The sequence below is a fragment of the Hyperoodon ampullatus genome (genome assembly GCF_949752795.1).
Source record: "Hyperoodon ampullatus genome assembly, chromosome: 1".
NCBI lineage: Eukaryota > Metazoa > Chordata > Mammalia > Artiodactyla > Ziphiidae > Hyperoodon > Hyperoodon ampullatus.
This window is the reverse complement of record NC_136914.1, coordinates 195,008,674-195,023,211: the sequence shown is the minus strand read 5'-3', so window position 1 is coordinate 195,023,211 and position 14,538 is coordinate 195,008,674. Positions and strand designations below refer to the sequence as shown.

The window sequence follows — 14,538 nt, the reverse complement described above, 5'->3', positions numbered from 1 at the left end:
CTGACAAAATTCTAATTAAGAGTTTCTCTTTGAGTCATTTCCTCCCCTTCTTCTCTTCAATCCTCCAATCTCTCAGCAGTGTTCAGTGTGATGCAGAAGCATCATCTGAGAACTTGCTGGAAATGCAAATTTTCAGGTCCCACCCCAGACCTGCAGAATCAGAAACTCTGAGGATGGGACCCAACACTACATTTTAAAAATTTATTTATTTTAAATTTCTTTAAAAATTCTTCTTCTTTTTTTATTGCAGTAAAATATATAACATAAAATTTGCCATCTTAACCATTTTTAAGTGTATAGTTCAGTGGTATTAAATACATTTACACTGTTGTGCTACCGTCACCACCACCCATCCCCATAACTCTTCATCTTATAAAACAAACTCTATACTTATTAAACAACTCTCCAATGTCCTCTCTCCTAAGCCCCTGACAGCCACCCTTATACCTTCTGTCTTTGTAATTTTGACTACTCTAAGTACCTCATATAAGTGGAATCATCCAGTATTTGTCTTTCTATGTCTTCAAGGTTCATCCACATTGTAGCATATTGCAGAATAGCCTTCCTTTTTATGAGGCTGAATACTATTCCATTGTATGTATATATACCACATTTTGCTTATCCATTCATTGGTCTTAGATATTAAGGTTGCTTCCAAGTTTTAGCTATTGTGAATAACACTGTTATGAACATGGATGTACAAATATCTCTTTGAGATCCTGTTTTAAATTCTTTTAGGATATATACCCAGAAGTGAAATTGCTGGGTCACATGGTAATTCTATTTTTAACTTTTTTGAGGAATCACCAACATGGTATTTTAACAAACCCTTCAGGTGATCGTGATACCTGAAGTTTGAGAACCTCTGCTCTGGCCATTCTTCTTTCCTTTTTCCCTTTGTAAGTTTCCTCAACTCACCATAATACAAAAATGAAATTTTATTTTACATTCAATGCAAACATTTTTAAGCTATTTGGTTTTTAATTTAAATAGTAAGCAAAATGCTTGAGATCCTTTTTTCTAAGGAATAAAGCTAGCTAAATTTGGGGAAAAGATTTTGTGAGTTCAGGATATTCTAACTGGTTAAAGAACTTGGGATGCCTGAGTTCAAATTCCTGCTTATCACTTATTTTAGGTTTAATGACAATCTCTTTCAGAGCTTTTGTAATACAGGGGTTCTTAACCTGAGGTCCATGAAAAATTTACAGGATTGGTAAATTTGGATGGGAAAAAAAATAATTATACCTTTATTTTCACTAAACTCTAAATAAAATTCAGTTTTCCTTCAGTGATGAATAAACAAATCATAGTAATATTAGCATACAGCAATTAGAAATTAGTACAGTGACCAGAAATTTTCCTATTACAGCTGAGCAGATCTCAAAATAACATTTAACCCACTGCTAATTTGAAATTAATTATCAGACCCACCAGTAATAGATCTTGTATTTGTTTTAAAGCTCATATTACCATGTCAGATTTTTAATATTTTGGTAGCTGTATTTCAACGTAATTTGTCCATTTCTGACCTGTATATTTTGTCTTATTCTTTCAAAACATTCTGAGAAGGAACCCATAAGCTTAACTAAACTTCCAAAGGAGTTCTCAGCATAAAAAAGGTTTTATGTTAAAATTCCCTATTGTAGAACCCTCCTACACTGTTAGTGGAATTGTAAATTGGTACAGCCACTGTGGAAAACAGTACAGGGGTTCCTCAAAAAACTAAAAATAGAGTTGTCATATTATCCAGCAATCCCACTCCTGGGCACATATCCAGACAAAACCATAATTCAAAAAGATGCATGCACCCCTGAGTTCACAGCAGCACTATTCACCATTGCTAAGACATGGAAACAACCTAAATGTCTACCGACAGATGAATGGATAAAGAAGATGTGGTGTGTATACACACACACACACACACACACACAGGAATACTCCTCAGCCAAAAAAAAAGAAATAATGCCATTTGCAGCAACATGGATGGACCTAGAGATTATCATACTTAGTGAAGTAAGTCAGAAAGTGAAAGACAATACCATATGATATCACTTACATGTGGAATCTAAAATAGGACACAAATGAACTTATCTATGAAACAGACTCACAGACAAAGAGAACAGACTCGTGGTTGCCAAGAGGGAGGGATGGATTGTGAATTTGGGATGAGCAGATGCAAACAAATATATATAGAATGGATAAACAACAAGGTCCTACTGTATACCACAGGGAACTATGTTCAGTGTCCTGTGAGAAGCCACGGAGAAGAAGAATACGAAGGAGAATGTACGTAGGTGTGTGGCTGAGTCACTTTGCTGTGCAGCAGAAATTAACACAACATTGTAAATCAACTATACTTCAATAAAATAAATTTAAAAAAAAGATTCCCGGGCCTCCCTGGTGGCGCAGTGGTTGGGAGTCCGCCTGCCGATGCAGGGGATGCGGGTTCGTGCCCCGGTCTGGGAGGATCCCATATGCCGCGGAGCGGCTGGGCCCGTGAGCCATGGCCGCTGGGCCTGCGCGTCCGGAGCCTGTGCTCCGCCGCAACGGGAGAGGCCACAACAGTGAGAGGCCCGCATGCCGCAAAAAAAAAAAAAAAAAAAAAAAAAAAGATTCCCTATTGTAAAGGATTAAACAAGTGATCATGAAACTGCTTAAGAATTGTCTGGCACATACATAACCACCAAATGAACAGTAGCAATAATGGCACCAAGAGAGATGAGAAAGATGGTGTCAACTTTACATCTATGCCTAGATTTTTATGGATGCATTTTCTTACCTAAATTAGCACATACAGCAGTTCGGCCTGGCACCCTGGTATTCAGTGGAAAAGGTCCTGGATTCCTGATCAGCCCCAATTGTTCAATAGGCCAACACCACTGCTTAAGATATTTATTCAAATCCTCAATTCATTTTCTCCCACCCTTCTTTTCCTTCCACTAGGTTTTCTAAATGCTGCCTGCTTGCTGATAATACACACTCACAATTTACTTCCACACCTTTCCACCAGCCAAGTTACTGCTCATTAGGTTACACAGTAAAGGGAGATCTGGGAATTATCATGACTGGTTCAGAGATCAAAGAACAAGTTACTATTATAATATGAAGACATGAAAAAAGAACTAAACTAGACAATTCTAAAGAATATTACTTATTCCTTAAATGTATGGCCTTACTGGTACTGGTAATGTCACTAATCTGTATGTATGACATGCCACTCTTTATTAAAAAATCATTTACTTCTATGTAATTTTAAATTAAAATTATAACTTTTTCCCAATTATTGATATAAATCCTTCTCAACAGTAAAATTTATAAACAGTTATAGGAATATACATCTAATTTGGCTTAAATTAAAGAGTATTCAAGATCTCCCCCTAAATTAACTTGAACATACTTAGTATGCTCACTATTTGATGCCAGAAGAAATACATTTAAGGAACTTACAATCTAGTTAAGGAACAAATATATGCATAGAAGGATCACATCAAAACAACCACACAAAACACTGAGTGCCAAGAAATGATGCTGGTGACCAAAGGTAATACAGAAACGTGATGATGACCATAAGAAACACAGGATGAAATAGCTGAGAAGGTTTCATGAAAAGGAAGAACTACAAATGAGATAACAATTGGGGAATGAAAAGAATAAGGGTATCTGAAGTAAGAATAACAGCATAAACAACCTTAGAGATAGACATGAGCATATGATCATGGACAATGATAAAACCAATGTGGCTGGAGCAGAAAGGTTTCAAAATAAAGCCACATATTACAAACCAGTTGGCAAAGGATGGATGACAAAGGTAACCTCACTTCACAGGGTTCATTTGTGACTAAACTAGTTTATATGATTAAGTTAATTATTTTAAAAGTATATGGGGGAAAAAGGGGAGGAAACTTATCAGTAGAATAGTTTCTCACTGGCACATAAATTAACTAAGCAAGATAGGTATGGTTATCTAATAAAACAGTTGGCAGTCAAGTCTACCTTTGCAGACTCAGACTGTAGGTGTTTATAGTGGATTATTAGAAAGACCTGGAAAATCATAGGCTCCTGCCTATGATCACTTTGATGAAAACTGGAGGGAAGCAGAATCGAAGAGTTCCAGAATACAGGAGTGAGAGCAATGAAACAAGCTTTAAATTGTTGTTGTTGTTATTATATATAGTGCCTTGCCAATGTATTTCCATGACTGTTTTAAGGAAAGAGAACATGTCCTTAATTCAGAAGATGCTTAGAGGGGGCTCCCCTGGTGGCACAGTGGTTGAGAATCTGCCTGCCAATGCAGGGACACGGGTTCGGGCCCTGGTCTGGGAAGATCCCACATGCCGCGGAGCAACTAAGCCCGTGGGCCACAACTACTGAACCTGCGCGTCTGGAGCTTGTGCTCTGCAATAAGAGAGGCCGTGACAGTGAGAGGCCCATGCACTGTGATGAAGAGTGGCCCCCGCTCGCTGCAACTAGAGAAAGCCCTCGCACAGAAACGAAGACCCAACACAGACAAAAAAAAAAAAAAAAGATGCTTAGAGAACCATGCTCTGCTTAATGCAAGAAACGCCTAAATTTAACAATGGAAAAAACTGCAAACTGCTTGCTTTGTCTCAGGATTAAAAGAGTCACATCCCATGTATTCTTAAACAGGAACTATACCATCAAGAAGACTAAAAGTCCGGGACTTCCTTGGTGGTGCAGTGGTTAAGAATCTGCCTGCCAGTGCAGGGGGCACGAATTCCAGCCCTGGTCCGGGAAGATCCCAACATGCCATGGAGCAACGAAGCCCGTGTGCCACAAGTACTGAGCCTGCACTCTAGAGCCCGCAAGCCACAACTACGGAGCCCGAGTGCCACAACTACTGAAGCCTGCGTGCCTAGAGCCTGTGCTCTGCAACAAGAGAAGCCACCCAATGAGCAGCCCAGGAACTGCAACGAAGAGTAGCCCCTGCTCGCTGCAACTAGAGAAAAGCCTGCGTGCAGCAACAAAGACCCAAGGCAGCCAAAAATAAAAATAATAAATAAATTTTAAAAATTAAAAAAAAAAAGACTAAACATCCCTTTATATGTCTGTCCAGCCAAGTGGAATAGAAGTTAAAGTATTTGGATTTATCAAAGAGCTACCACAATTATGACACATTACAAAAAAGGGAAAGGGAAATACCCCACAATGAAAGCATTCATTTACTAAGCATATATTCATGCCATGCTCTTTGTCTCTGATCTTCACAAACTCTGCAAACATAATTATTTCTGTCTTAAATAAATAAGGAAACAAAAGCCCAGAACGGTTAAACAGTCTGCCCAAGGCCTCATGGTTAAGTAGAAAGGCATGGATGCAACCTAGGCCTCAACTCTACAATATGAGCTTTTTTGTAAATTATATCCCAATAAAAAAAAATTAAAAAATTAAAAAAAAACACCAAAAACATCAGCTTTTTTCACTGCACCATGCTGCCATATGGATGGTGTATTCTGAGAAAATTTTCCATTTCTCATTTCTAAGGAAATTATAGCCAGTACAAGTAATTATGTGTTTCATTTTTTTTTTGTCTGATCTTATTTATTTGTTACTCTTAGAACATCTCATTTTTGACTGGACTCAGACTTAGAAGTAGAAGCTCTCAGAGAGGACAGCCTTCGTCTCTTGGCAATCTGTTCCTGGCGTTTATCTTTGGCCTCCTTCATTCTCTTGGCCAAAAGTTTAGCATATTCTGCAGCCTCTTCCTTATTTTTCTTAGTACGCTGTTTCTTCAGAGCAATTCGCCGATGTTTGTGTTGCAGAACACGTGGAGTAACAAGACGCTGAATCTTGGGTGCTTTGGTCCTAGGTTTCTTACCTTCTTTGTTTAGGGGCTTTCTCACAACATACTAGTGGACATCATCTTCTTTAGAGAGATTGAAAAGTTTGTGGCTACTGCTAGCTCTTTTGGGCCCCAGGCAACGAGGCACAGTAGTATCAGTGAGTCCAGGAATATCCTTCTCCCCTTTTTTTACAATGATCAAATTGAGAACGCTCAGATCGGCATCCACAATGCAACCCGGTACAGATTTGCGCTTTCTTTCTCCAGTCCTCCTTGGTCTGTAACAGGAATGCCCCTTACTCAGTAGCAGGCGGACTCGGCCATGGTTCAAGACACGCTGCTTCATGGGGAAACCCTGTTTGTTGTTCTCACCACTGATTCGGACCACATAACCCTTCCATTCTTCACCCAGAGTGTCAGCAGCAAATTCGGTGGCCATATGCTTCTCATAAAAGGTATGAAGTTTTCGTTCATCGTCCACTTCAATGAGTTTCTGGCAGTCAGTGGCCGGGAAAGAGATGTTCAGCTTCATTCTGAAGCGACCGACCGCCTCCGAGGCGCCGCAAAAAAGAGCTAAGTGTTTCGTTTTTGCTAGGGTACTTTTAAGCAGCCATAAGGAGCTTTCACTAGAGATCTAAACCCCTGCCAGTGTACTCCAAGGTGCCATATAAATGTTACCATCTCTCATCTTATGAACCATGGCATGTAAAGAGTTGGGAGGCATGTATGTACGTGTGGCCTGTAAAGAACTGCTACATGAGTCTGGAGAAGCGGGGGAAATATTTCTGGCTGAAATGGTCAGAAAAGCTTTATAAATGAGGCAGAAACTAAACTGGGTCTTGAAGAGTGGGTAGAATTTTGAAAGACAAGATGCTGAAAAGAACACAGGACAGTGAGTGAATCAGTTTGGCCTAGGCAAAACATATATACTTTATGAACTCATTCTTAAACAGAAGCAAAGCTTTAAGAAGGTAGCTGGTGCCAGCGAAATACTCACTGTCTTAAACATAATAGAGAGCACCATAAATATGATTATGGAGGGTCTTGAAGGCCAGGTTAAAGAATTTGAACTTGGGCTTCCCTGGTGGCGCAGTGGTAGAGAGTCCACCTGCCAATGCAGGGGACGCAGGTTCGTGCCCCGGTCTGGGAAGATCCCACATGCCGCAGAGCAGCTGGGCCCGTGAGCCATGGCCGCTGAGCCTGCGTGTCCGGAGGCTGTGTTCCGCAATGGGAGAGGCCACAACAGTGAGAGGCCCGTGTACCGCAAAAAAATAAATAAATAAAAAAAAGAATTTGAACTTAAGCTTAATAAGCAATTAAGAAAATACAGAAGGTTTTGAGCAAATAAATATTTGGTCCTTTAGCAAGATTATTCTAGGCACTGATATGTCATAAATAGTGAAAAGACAGACACCATGATTCAACAGTGTCTCCAATGTACTTTCCCCTTCTGGGGAAATGGGATAGGGAACAGTTTCTGTTCTCAGTGAACTTCCACTTGAATGTGCATGGTGGTGGTGGTAAAGGGTATGTGTGGAAGGCTCTGAGACTTGGGATAGGTGCATTAAAAATAAAATTACCGGGGCTTCCCTGCTGGTGCAGTGGTTGAGAGTCTGCCCGCCGCTGCAGAGGATATGGGTTCGTGCCCCGGTCTGGGAAGATTCCCACATGCCGCGGAGCGGCTGGGTCTGTGAGCCATGGCCTCAGGGCCTGCGCGTCCGGAGCCTGTGCTCCGCAACGGGAGAGGCCAAAATGGTGAGAGGCCCGCGTACCGCAAAAAAAAAAAAGAAATATTACCATACAGTGTGATGTACTAAAATGAATGCATAAAGGTTCTATGGAAATACAGGAAGAAGTAACTCACTCTGCCTGAAGGAGCTGTGTAATGCTTCAAGGTGATACTTGAGCTGAATTCTAAACATGGGTCAGAGTTAGCCAGATGTCAAAAGGGAGGAAGTCATCTAAAGCAAAAAGAAGATGATGTACAGCAGGATATATCCAGAGGACAATGAAGTGCAGTGCAGAAGAGTATGGTTAAGGAAGGTTGGGGCTGGATTGGATTAATAGAGCTAAACCTATTCACCAGGGCCTTGAAAGTTTAGAATTTATCCTATAGGTGATGTAGAGACTGACAGGTTTTAAAGTATGGAAACGCCATGATAATTGTGCCTTGGCCATTTCTGGTACCACTCTGCAAGTCAAATTGGTAGAGAAAAACTGGAGTCAGAGAAAGAATATAGTATCTGATAAGCAAGTGGATTTGGAGGAAAAAAGCAAAAAAGAAAAAAAAAGATGTAGGTCTTATGGCTGGTAGACTAGAAGAATGGTCCTATCAAAGGCCAAAATTGGGAAGTCAAGATAAGTAAACGCCAGGGAAATAGCAGTAGTTTAGTTGTAGATACGTTAAGGTGCTAGTAATACTCTGTATACACAAATGGAAATGTCTACTGGGCAGCTAGAATGCAGACACTAAAATGTGGGAAAGAGGTCAGGAATAAAGACATAAATCTGGGAGTCACTCAAATAAAGGTGATAGTGAGATAGTAAGCAGGTCTACTTTTCAGAGAAGAATGGTAAGTGCTGAGGATTGAACCATACTTAATTGACTGAAGAGAGTAAAGGTAAAGTGATATATAAGAGGCGAAAAAAGTAAAAGACAAATAGTGTGGTAGACTAGAACACAGTTTCAAGAAGTTAGGGGGTGGTCATCACCAGTTTCATCTCCACTACATATATGTCAAGGACATGAGGACCAAGAAAAAAAGTCATTAGGTTTACCAATTAAGAAATTATTGGTAACCTTCAGTATACTTTTAGTAGAGCTACGGACAAGAAAGGTGGATGAAAATCAAATTACAACAAGAGATAATAAGGAGAAAATAAGAATATAAATGTCACAAACAGGGAAACGGATTTAGAAAGAAAAAGAGTGGTAAGTTAATACAATGGATTATATATATATACTCTTTAATTGCTGTATATCACAGAACTCAGTATTTTAAAAAGTCAATTGTAGATTGATATATTTAAATTTTAGAAACAAGAACAAAACTATGAATTACATATGGTATATATAAAAGCATTAAACAGGGCTTCCCTGGTGGTGCAGTGGTTGAGAGTCCGCCCGCCGATGCAGGGGACGTGGGTTCGTGCCCCGGTCCGGGAGGATCCCACATGCCGCGGAGCGGCTGGGCCCGTGAGCCGTGGCTGCTGAGCCTGCGCGTCTGGAGCCTGTGCTCCGCAGCGGGAGAGGCCACGACAGTGAGAGGCCCGCGTACCGCAAAAAAAAAAAAAAAAAAGCATTAAACAAAGACTGGAAGAACATAAACCCATTTATGATAGTGGAGTGGGGATGGAGAGAAGATATGGGACTGGGGATAGTGGCCAAAGGGGACTTTATCTGTAATGTTTCCACTTTTTACATAGAGATGGAAGCAAATACCACTAATTGCTAATGTTTTTAAATTCTAAGTATTGTTCTGTAAATGTCAAAATGGGATAGTGATATGATTGGGGAAAATATGCTTCAGAGAATGAGAAGTTGCTTTAATGGAAACTAGAGATGGTTATATAAATAAGAAGATAATATAGTACGTTCCCATCAGAACACTCTACAGCCTCTAAAAGGATGTACATGTGTGGCTGACAACACCCTGAGAGTGCGGATTCTAATTCACTTTGCCACTGCAGGAGGCTTGTGGGGAGCAGATGGTTCTCCCTGCTCTTCTCCCCATTGACTGTTCTGGGGACACTGGCTACATTCCTTGCCTACTCACCAGGTGCAAGTAAGTGATGCAAACAACCTCAACAAATTCCTGAGTGTTTAATGTGAAAGGGGTACACAAAAGTCAAGTTTCCAGAAGCATCTCTCACCAGGCTTTAAACCTGAGGTTCATTCCTGCAGTTTGTTACAGTATTCTTTGTATTCTCTATACATTTAATCCTAATTTTGAGAAATAAAAGAGAAAACAAGAAAGTTTAATGGTGATAGAATAATATATAACAGACCTCTCCTTAAAAAAGTATGGCAATGAAGGGAAGGAAGAGGAACTGACCAAGATTCAGAGAACCTGATGTAAAAGGTTTGAGTTTATGAATGGTTATAATTTCAGGGCAATGATTTGTGATCCCAAATCATTCATGACACTAGAAAACCACCCACTTTCCCACCCCCTTTCTCAAACAATTTGAAAGGTTCAAATGATAAATGTATATAAAACAGTTGCTTACTGTTTATAAAAATGAAAGGCCATCAAAATATATATCTATATATACTCTTTCTATCTACAAATACTGCAATAATAAAATTTATCAAGATAAACAATTGCTAAACTAAATTTAGTTATTCACAAAGGACAAGGCAATTGAACTTCAGCTATTAATAACTCGCTATTAATTAAAAAACCTTGAAAGACTAAGTGTATAAACTGAACACACCATCCATGTTATGTAAATATAATCTTCATTTTATTTGACAGTTTATGGAACACAAACCTCACTAGAATTAAAGCTCCATATGAGCATTTTTGCTTATGTTCACTACCACCATATACTGAGGACCTAGAATGGTATCGGGCAAATGCATCAATATTTATTAAGTCAATTCATTAAATACAAATGTTTAATAAGCACTAAAATATACCTAATTTTAACCTAGAAGCAAAACAACAGTATATGTTATACACATTTCCTAATCTTCTGAAGGAAAGAACTTGCACTGAAGAAATAAAAATAAGGGCAAGTTTCTGAGCTAAATTCTATCCCTCAAAAATTGCCACCCAAAGACCAAGCTGGGGGGAAGCCAAATTCAAAGCAAGAATTCTAGGTTCTAACAGGTTGACATATTTTAGTCTGTTGGGCCTGTCAGTATTCCTCAAATGAACCCATCAAGTATCTTTGTGTTCAATTTGCATGTAAGGCCAGCCCAGATTAAGATGATACTGTAAATATGGAGATGGGTGTGTGTGTGTGTGGTGGGGAGAGAATTGCTACATTAGTTGGTTACACTAGAATCTTAAGTACTTTCTGTGTGCCTAACATATGAATAGCAGTTTATTGTTTTATAAAGTGCTTACACGTGTTCTCATTTATACAATCCTGTGAGGTAGGATACTGCCATTTTACAAATGAGGATGTAGAACCTCAGAATATAAGTCCAAAGTCGCATAGCTAGTAAGTGGCAAAATGAGAATTTTAAGATTTCTGGCCAAGCTTACATCACTAAAATGTACTCTCTTATCATGAAATAATCCCTTGGGATTTAGGGTAGTGGTAATTCCCTGGTGGTCCAGTGGTTAGGACTCCACACTTCCACTGCAGGGGGCCCGGATTCAATCCCTGGTCCTGGTTGGGGAACTAAGATCCCCCAGCAAGCTGCGCCGCGCGACCAAAAAAAAAAAAGTGATTTTCAACTACAATAAACATCTGGAAAACTTTTTTTTTTTTTTTTTTTTGCGGTACGCGGGCCTCTCACTGTTGTGGCCTCTCCCGTTGCGGAGCACAGGCTCCGGATGCGCAGGCTCAGCAGCCATGGCTCACGGGCCCAGCCGCTCCGCGGCATATGGGATCCTCCCAGACCGGGGCACGAACCCGTATCCCCTGCATCGGCAGGCGGACTCTCAACCACTGCGCCACCAGGGAGGCCCTGGAAAACTTTTGAAAATATACATCCTCAGGCCCCATTCTCCAGAAATCTGTGAATTAATTGGTTGTGGGCAGAGCCAGGCATCCATCCATATTTTAAAATGCTCCCCAGGCTGATTCCAACGTGGGGCCACGTTGCAAAACACTGACTTAGGTAATAAAGATCTTTGAACGTCATCTTAAGAATCTACCTTGAGGTATGTCAAAAAGGTGCCGAAGATGAGGGAAGCCAGTATTATAGTCACCTGTTTCAGTACATGCAGCCAGAATTTCCATGTTTCTATTAGATGTTTTAAATGCCTGGCTAGCACTCCTTGGCTTTTTTACTTTTATGGAAATCTCCAAAGAGTGTATGAAAGCCAGATCAGCTCTTGGACACAAAAGCTTTTCTAAAAGTCACCTACATAAAAGTGAAAGCAGCAGGCCCTCAGAGGGGGAAAACAAAATTAATTACAAAATACCCATCACCAGAATAGCGTCTCATTTGATTGGAATTGGCAGTGGCAGAAAGTGGTCTCCTGTGGGCATATTTCAGTAGTCCTATATAATTTGCCAGTATGGTAAATTATAATTTACCTCGTAAAACCTGGTAAATTATCAAACCTCTAGACAACTGGGGAAAATGACAAAAAAGTTCATACATTTGTTCATTAAAGAAATATTTACTGATGCCCTGCTTAGTGCCAGGCTCTGCTGTAGGTTTCAAAATAAATAATGATGCGTAAGTTTCTGCCTTCCGGGAGCTTGTAAACTACTTACATAAAAAGGGGTTAGTCAATACAACTTGACTTGAATGCTCCCCTCAAACAAGGGATGGATTAATCACTGGGTCACCCCAACTGAAAAAGTCAGTACATGATTTCTATCAACTTAGATGTCTCAAAATTCTAAGCTCCAAAGGAAATGCCTGTCACTCTGGAAGATGTACTCTTGAGTGACTTGTGTTCTGGGTGTGATCCAAACAGCATTTAACTGGGTATAATCTCATTTAAGGTTGGCCTTTCATTGCCAACCTTACAGTTGGACTTTTCCTCAGTACGAAGACCTGTACCACACGCTGAACTGGGTGACAAATGGTCTACTGAGAGTTGTAGGCAACCAAACATGGATTAGCCTGTAGCACTGGCTAGACCAGGAAGTGATGTCGTGGCTTAGGGGAAAATGTGGAGTAAGGGTCTCCAAAAACTCGTGGTAGAACCCACGGCCTAGAATTTCAACAGCAGAGGGCGGTGCAGCCGATTTCACAGAAAGAGTTTTACCGACTGGAGCCCCCCAGGAACTTGCCCCATGAGAAGATGAAACTTTCTCAGTAAACTCAACGAATGGTAAAATACGCTAAGTGTTCAGGGCTGGACTTACGGCTGTTTTCCATAACCTCTACTCTGGTCTGACCGTTAAAGTCCCTTGCGGCTACTCTTGCCCTTATAGTTTGGGGTGGGGATGGGATGGGGGAGGAAGGAGGAATGAAGGCAGTCTATCAGGCTTTCCAAAAGAATGCTTATCCTTGGTTTTTGGAAGGAGTGTACAAATTGGAGGGGGATCACTCCCCAGAGAATGTCTGGTCCTTCTTGCCAGTGACAGCGCTGACAAACACGTTACAACACAGTTTGGGGGGAGGGGAGGAGGACAGTAAGAAGAAGAAACTAATTCTCTGGGTTCACACGAACCCCTCTCACTTCGCAACGGCGTTCGGACAAAACCAGACACCAATCCGTAACTAAGTTTCGCTTTAAGTCTACGCACCCAGGCCGCCCGCTCCGTCCTCCCCCCAGTACGGACTCCAAACTTTCTGCCCCTCACTCGGCCCCCAGGCCGTGGAACTCCTCCCGGCAGGCTAGGCTCCGCTCCGAAGAGCCCCGAGGCCCTGCCCGCGTCCTCCCCCAAGGCTGCCCGTACCTGTCCAGCATCTGCTGTAGGGCTTGGTCCGGCATCTTCGTCGGAGGCGGCGCACTCGCCTCCCCAGTGGGCCCGGGCCCAGGGACAATAGCACTGAGAGGCGGCGGAGTAGGCCTCAGTCCGGCGGCAGCCGCGAACGCCCCCACCCAGCCTCCCGGGGCGGCTCCGCGAGCCCGGCGGTAGCGGTGCGCGGCCCGCGGGCGTCGGGAGGAGGCGGTGGGGAGCGAGGAGGAGGAGCCTGGGGCGGGGAGGCGGCGATCGCGGCCCGGGTTCCTGCCCGTCGGCCCAGGGTTCCGGTCCATGGACCGCGGGCGCCGAGTTGCTGCCGGCGGAGGAGCTACCTTTGTGAGGTAAGAGTCACCACTTCAGTGCGCGCCGGGGTCACGACGTAAGGCGGCCCAGAGCAGCCTGGGAGATGTAGTCCTCGGACCGTCCCCGCAAGAGGCTGCCCAGCCCGCCCCGACCACCGCCGTCGCGCCCGCCGCCGCCCGGCCGGCGCCCTCCCGTTTCCTTCCTCCAGGGGGAAAAATGTCCTGCGGGCCGCTTTCCAGGAAGCAGCGGGATGTGCCGCTCCACCGTCAGTAGCATCAAGGTCAGCCCTCCCTGCCTGTTTTTTTTTCCTCTCAGCTCTCGTGCTCAGGTGGGACCGAGCCAGGTGAGGGGGGGGCGGGCTAAAGGGCCATTTCTCGGCAGGGTCCCCAGTCGCGGCCGCGGCGTCGGGGCGGGCCGTGGCGGGGGTGGGGGTAGCAGAAGCCCCTTCTGAAGCCCTCGGCGCTGGGGCCAGCGTCGGCCGCGTCTGAACCCATTTTGAGGAGTTACGCAACCCCCGTGAGGGGTCGGATGCTCTAGTACGTGAGGTTATTCCTGAGGGGTCGGAAGGGCAGTGGCTGCCTAGACGAGGTGGTTCCCACCAGAACCTCTCCGTGTATGTTTGCCCGACGGGGGGGGGGGGAGAGGGGCGGGGTAATGGGGGGAGTTTATTCCCTGCCTCTCTAGGAACCTTCTAAAATGTGCCTGGGCTTTCAAGGGCTCGCCACTAGTCTCCAAACGGAACGTGTTCGTGAATAAACAGCTCTTGCTTACTCAGCTGTGGGTCTTCAGGGGTGTTTGTTTCTCTCCCTGCTGCTGGTCGCTGTTAACCATTTCTAGTCGCCTTGACACCTCCACGCAGGTGGATGTGTGTGTGTGTGTGTGGGGAG

The 14,538-nt window shown here is 43.0% G+C and overlaps 2 protein-coding genes and 1 pseudogene across 4 annotated transcripts in view; 1 reads left to right on the top strand and 2 right to left on the bottom strand.

Annotated features, from left to right (window-relative positions):
- The window catches only part of MARCHF5 (membrane associated ring-CH-type finger 5), a gene marked incomplete at its 5' end in the record, with an annotated part of 52,816 nt that extends 39,442 nt beyond the window's left edge, over positions 1 to 13,374 (bottom strand). For both annotated transcript variants that reach the window (XM_079705778.1, XM_079705779.1), the window contains one exon: positions 13,340 to 13,374. In XM_079705778.1, coding sequence (XP_079561904.1) covers positions 13,340 to 13,374 — 35 coding nt within the window. The remainder of the gene's footprint in view (positions 1 to 13,339) is intronic.
- On the bottom strand, positions 5,526 to 6,365 carry LOC307062509 (small ribosomal subunit protein eS6-like; annotated as a pseudogene). The gene has a single exon. The product of its transcript is annotated as a small ribosomal subunit protein eS6-like (transcript).
- Positions 13,375 to 13,901: 527 nt separating the features above from the next.
- Positions 13,902 to 14,538, top strand: part of CPEB3 (cytoplasmic polyadenylation element binding protein 3) — a gene marked incomplete at both ends in the record, with an annotated part of 179,931 nt that continues 179,294 nt past the window's right edge. Inside the window, one exon of the mRNA XM_079702412.1 lies at positions 13,902 to 13,994. The remainder of the gene's footprint in view (positions 13,995 to 14,538) is intronic.